The following is a 5714-nucleotide window of genomic DNA, read 5'->3' as shown; positions in this document are numbered from 1 at the left end:
ATCTAATACATATCCAATCTAATACATATCCAATCTAATACATATCTAATCGTGTCCTGAAGCGCCTCGTCTGAACTGAAATTCTGATCGCGGTGAGGATCTGCAAACACGGGAGAGGCGTCCTGCGAGGTTTCCATGTCTTGTTATGAGGTGTATTCTGTTGACTTTGAATTGACACATTAATAAAATAGGTATACTGTTATTTATCAATGTGAAATTTTACATCATACAAATATTCTATATTTTTTCCTGCCTTTAGACCGTATGGACCACGTGCTATGCATTTATTTTGAGGGAACATTTAGGATTTTTCCACTTTCAGGAGCGACATTATGGATCCTTATCAACTGAGTATTGAATAGGTATTTACAGTCTATTCATAACTGGGCGGTCTGGGCCTGTTCAACATCCTATCTGGTTTCAGGTTGCCATCGAGACCCGAAACGAATCGTTCTATATCGTTTCTAACGCATTTCATCAACGAGATGATCTCTCAACGAGATGATCTCTCAAAGGGACGCTTGGATTTGACTTTGCTGCGATCACAGGGAAATTAAGTGAATACATTCATTCATAAAGCACGCGCCACGCTTCATTAAGTCAACGAGTGATAATTACCCCAATTAAAACCCTTTTGTATAATTAATGGATGGAACCGACCGATAATTGGATGTTAATGGATAACGCTTTTGTCTGAGTCCAGATATTAAAATCTATTGCCCCCCGAGGTACTGGATTTGCTGCCTTCATGGCGGAAGTGTGCGAATCAAAACCATCAGGAGGGAGAAGTCTGACCACAAATTAGAGTGGGAACAAAATAGAAACAGATAGAGACGATGGGGCTTCGACAACTTTGTCATGGTTCAAATTAGGTAACACAACAATATATATATCCTACTTGGCAACCCGCACGGCATCTCAAATTGAATTCCAGCAGTGTCAAAATACAAGAATGAACACTTGAGGAGATCTTAAAATACAGGACACGCGGGCCTCTTTTATCCATCTTAATTCCGTTGATGCGTCACTCACGTTAACCAGATCTGTGTGTCTCGTGCGTTCTCTCCCAGGTGTTCCCCGCCATGCAGCACTACGGGGTGAACGGGTACTCCCTGCACGCGATGAACTCCCTGAGCGCCATGTACAACCTGCACCAGCAGGCCGCGCAGCAGGCCCAGCACGCGCCCGACTACCGGCCCTCCGTGCACGCGCTCACCCTCGCAGAGAGACTGGCTGGTAATTGAGTTCTTACGATTACAAAACACACTTTTACACACTCTCTCCCTCTCGGTGTCACACACGCACGCACGCACGCACGCACTTGATCGTGATTTTTTTTGTCCTAATAATACGCAACTCCGTTTTACTAGTGCACTTAATTAAATTTGCCGTGCTTCTTCTCTTCCAACGGCTGCACATTTCAAGACATCATCCTCGAGGCTCGCTACGGGTCGCAGCACCGCAAGCAGCGGAGGAGCCGCACCGCGTTCACCGCCCAGCAGCTCGAGGCCCTGGAGAAAACCTTCCAGAAGACGCACTACCCGGATGTGGTGATGCGCGAGCGGCTGGCGATGTGCACCAACCTCCCCGAGGCCCGCGTGCAGGTACCAGTACCACATATTTAAAGAGGTATCAGATAATTATTTACACAGTGGAATTAAAGAAAACAGTAAGTGTTGGTATATTTGTACATATATATTTTTCATAGACACACACACACACACACACAGGCGCGCACACACACATACACACACACACACACACACGCAGCAGGCCTCTGACCCTCTCTCCCTCTCACCAGGTGTGGTTTAAGAACCGCAGGGCCAAGTTCCGTAAGAAGCAGCGCAGCCTGCAGAAGGAGCAGCTCCAGAAGCAGAAGGAGGCCACGGCCGAGGACGGAGGAGACAAGGAGGAGGTGTCCCCCTCCGCCACCGTCCTCCCCGACGCCCAGCCCCCGCCCTCCTCCTCCTCCTCCTCCACCTCCTCCCCTCTGGAGGCGGAGCCTCCGGGACGCCCGCTGCCGTCGGAAACGGAGCTGAACGTGACGTCGGCGGAGCAGTCGGGCAGCGAGTCGGCCACCGAGGACAACGCCACGGAGGAGGAGGAGCCCAAGCCCCAGGGGGAGGAGCTTAAGTGCGAGAGGGTGATGACGCCCGGTAGCCTGACTCCGCCCTGCAAGCGGTTCAGCCCCAAACCTGGTGAGGACACGTCTAGATCTGTCACAGCACGCAGCATTGGTCAAATAACTACACAACCTACGTAGATCACCTGTGATCTTCAACAAAGATGTCAAATGTACTTGAATATTGACCTCTGACCTCGACTCATATTCTTTCTCCCCCCCCCCCCTCTCTCATCTCTCTCTCTCCAGACTCCCCCCTGGCCTCCCCCATGGCCTCCCCCTCGGTGACGCCCTCCTCCTCCAGCGGAGTGGGCGGGGCCATCTCCCAGAGCCACTCCTACTCCTCCTCCCCCCTCAGCCTGTTCCGTCTCCAGGAGCAGTTCCGTCAGCACATGGCCGCCACCAACAACCTGGTCCACTACCCCTCCTTCGAGCTCTCCTCCCCCAGCCCCTCCATGCCCTACCTGGGCATGAACGTCAACCTGCCCCCCGCCCCCCTGGGCTCGCTGCCCTGCCAGTCCTACTACCAGTCCCTGTCCCACCACGCCCAGCAGGTGTGGAGCGGACCCCTGCTGCAGGCGTCCGGGGGGCTGCCCGGCCACAACAGCAAGACCACCAGCATCGAGAACCTGAGGCTGAGGGCCAAGCAGCACGCGGCCTCCCTGGGTCTGGACACGCTGCCTAACTGAGCCCCAGGATGGGAGTGCGGCCTAGACCCCGGAGAGATTGAGTCTATGGTCCTGTTTGCATCCCCCCCCACCCCCCCACCCCCATGCTGTGTCTGTATAAATTGTTGTAGTCCTGCAGGAATTATTACCCTCCAGTAGATGGACCGTGGATGAAGTGAGATGTGGAAAACAAAACCACAACATCTCACCCCTGTGTGAAGAACATGGCCTCTAGAACACAAGGAAGCCCTGGGGAGGAACATGGCACGGGACAGGAGAGGACTCTGAGCCCCTGAACTGTGACCCCATAAGTCAGATGGTCTCTGATTGGCCAGACACAGGCTACACTTCACGTGGTCTCTGATTGGCCAGACACAGGCTACACTTCACGTGGTCTCTGATTGGCCAGACACAGGCTACACATGGTCTCTGATTGGCCAGACACAGGTTACACGTGGTCTCTGATTGGCCAGACACAGGCTACACGTGGTCTCTGATTATGTAACCACGGCTCCCTTGATTGATTACCCACCTGGCCGGCGATGTGTTTGATCAATAAAAGGACGTCGTGACATCATGTTTACAGATACAACATGTATTGAGGCACTTTCAGGGTCATTCTGGGTTTTTGAAGGAGGGACAGGAGAGATCCTCTTTAGTGCCATCGAGAGACCACTTCCTTCACTGGACCGTAAACAATTCAATTAAGCTGTGTGTGTGTGTGTGTGTGTGTGTGTGTGTGTGTGTGTGTGTGTGTGTGTGTGCGCGTGCGCCCGTTCGTATCATGTACAACACGGCACATAAATACTGTACATAGAAACTCAAGTTAAGTACTCGTCATGTTGCTTAATTAAAAGTGACTAATTTACCAGTTTAATGGCCAGTATTAAACCACTTTGTACGCAGGCTGGCTCCATAATGAGAAAATGATTTCAGTGACTAAATGTGCGAAGCTTTTAATTACATTTGGCCAAGGGCTGAGGGAGGGAGCGTATGCAATTACCCACAATGCCCCATTTCAGACGGGCGTTCATTAAGAGCTCAGAGCCAGTAGGAAAGACCATGACCATCACACCTGTCAACAAAGACTTCACTGCCCATCTTCTAAAACAAGAGAAGCCAATTCCCCAGAAAGACATACAGTAGGCTACTGGATGAATTGATTCTCATATCTTTAATGGATCCCAGCTCTTTTCATCCGTAATGCGATTTTTTAAAGGCCATGTGCCAGCTATGCCAGTGAACCCCTCTGAAAACTGACAAGCTGTCCCAGCAGGAGGCAAACACTGAGGAATTCAAAGGAAGTAGAAATAGAATTCACGACTTCCTGTTTAAACAGGGACTTCCTCTTTCAGCACTTGGAGGAGTGGGTAGAGTGTCCTCCCCTGTCCTGTCTGTCTGTCTGTCTGTCTGTCTGTCTGTCTGTCTGTCTGTCTGTCTGTCCTGTCTGTCTGTCTGTCTGTCTGTCTGTCTGTCTGTCTGTCTGTCTGTCTGTCTGTCTGTCTGTCCTGTCTGTCTGTCTGTCTGTCTGTCTGTCTGTCTGTCTGTCTGTCTGTCTGTCTGTCTCTCTGTCTGTCTGTCTGTCTGTCTGTCTGTCTGTCTGTCTGTCTCTCTGTCTGTGTTCTGAGTTACTATAAAATGCTCTGCCCACCCTGAAGATGTACATTATTTTAATATGTAAAATAATAATTAAAAAAAGTCTATCTATCAATGTTTACCAGTAAATCAAATGTAAAGTTCTCCTGATGTTATGAATGGATTATTATGAGGCGCCTGAAGACGGTGTTCACTGTAGTTGTCAAATGTAAAGATTGTAAACAGTGAGGGCTCTCGCCCTCCGTCCACTTCCTGTCCTGTTCTCCTGGACTACTGCAAGGAACATATAAAACAGGAAGTGTCAGATACTGCAGGCCACGCCTCCTGACAGTACATGGGAACCACTTAAACGCTGAGGAACTCACTCTGTTTCCCAGCGCCAGCAGCAGTTCCGGATCGAAGGAGAGTGGATGACATCTCTGATGCTCCCTGTTTTAGACGTTCCTTGTGGACTGCCGGTACGATGTGTGTGTTCCTGTGCCGTGGTGGCTGTGATCTCCAGCTGTCTGTCTCTGTCTCTGTCTCTGTCAGACTAAGCGCTTCGGTCCTAGATTTAAAACGGTGGTCCCATGGAAACCATGATTTTGTTGGTTTGTTCGTTCTTTCTTGGTTTTCCATCTCCCTGTTATATAACAATGTAGGTCTGGACAGTGATGTTGTAAAATAAATCCCTAAAATAAAACAAAGCTTGGAGATCTTTATAAACCAGGGATTTCTCTTTCTTTTTGTTTTAGAGGAGAGAGACTACATGGAATTTGCGAGATGGTAAAATGACTGAGAACGGAAAGTTAGTCGAGGGCGGCGAACACAAACTCAGTGTGAATCTGATGTGATAGGTCAGATCTGAGAGGCAGGAGATGGAGGGATGAAGAGAAGAAGAGAACGGAGAAAGAAGGGAAAAGAAAACAGAGGAGAGGAAGGTGATGAGGATGACGAGCAGGAAAGACACACATGATACACTCAGGAGAGAGAGAGAGAGAGAGAGGGGGGGAGAGAACGGGGTGTTGTGTGAGGGAGAGAGTGTGAGGGGAGAGAGTGTGTGAGGGAGAGAGTGTGAGAGGAGAGAGTGAGGGAGAGAGAGTGTGAGGGAGAGAGAGTGTGAGGGGAGAGAGTGTGAGAGGAGAGAGTGTGTGAGAGGGGAGAGAGAGTGTGTTAGAGGAGAGAGTGTGTGAGGGGAGAGAGAGTGTGAGGGGAGAGAGTGTGTGAGGGAGAGAGTGTGTGAGGGAGAGAGTGTGTGAGGAGAGAGTGTGTGAGGGGAGAGAGTGTGTGAGGGAGAGAGTGTGAGAGGGAGAGAGTGTGTGAGGGGAGAGAGTGTGTGAGAGGGAGAG

General features: G+C 50.2%; 1 protein-coding gene across 1 annotated transcript; it reads left to right on the top strand.

Annotated features, from left to right (window-relative positions):
- Positions 1-1082: 1082 nt before the first annotated feature.
- LOC311325099 (diencephalon/mesencephalon homeobox protein 1-A-like) lies at positions 1083-2811 on the top strand (the record flags this gene model as incomplete). Its single annotated transcript, XM_084457752.1, has 4 exons — positions 1083-1236; positions 1426-1604; positions 1802-2198; positions 2372-2811. The coding sequence occupies 4 exons, from the start codon at positions 1083-1085 to the stop codon at positions 2809-2811; spliced, it is 1170 nt and encodes a 389-aa protein (XP_084313878.1).
- Between the last annotated feature and the right edge of the window lie 2903 nt (positions 2812-5714).

The sequence above is a fragment of the Borostomias antarcticus genome (genome assembly GCF_949987555.1).
Source record: "Borostomias antarcticus genome assembly, chromosome: 24".
Taxonomy (NCBI): domain Eukaryota; kingdom Metazoa; phylum Chordata; class Actinopteri; order Stomiiformes; family Stomiidae; genus Borostomias; species Borostomias antarcticus.
This window is presented reverse-complemented; position numbering and strand designations above follow the sequence as displayed.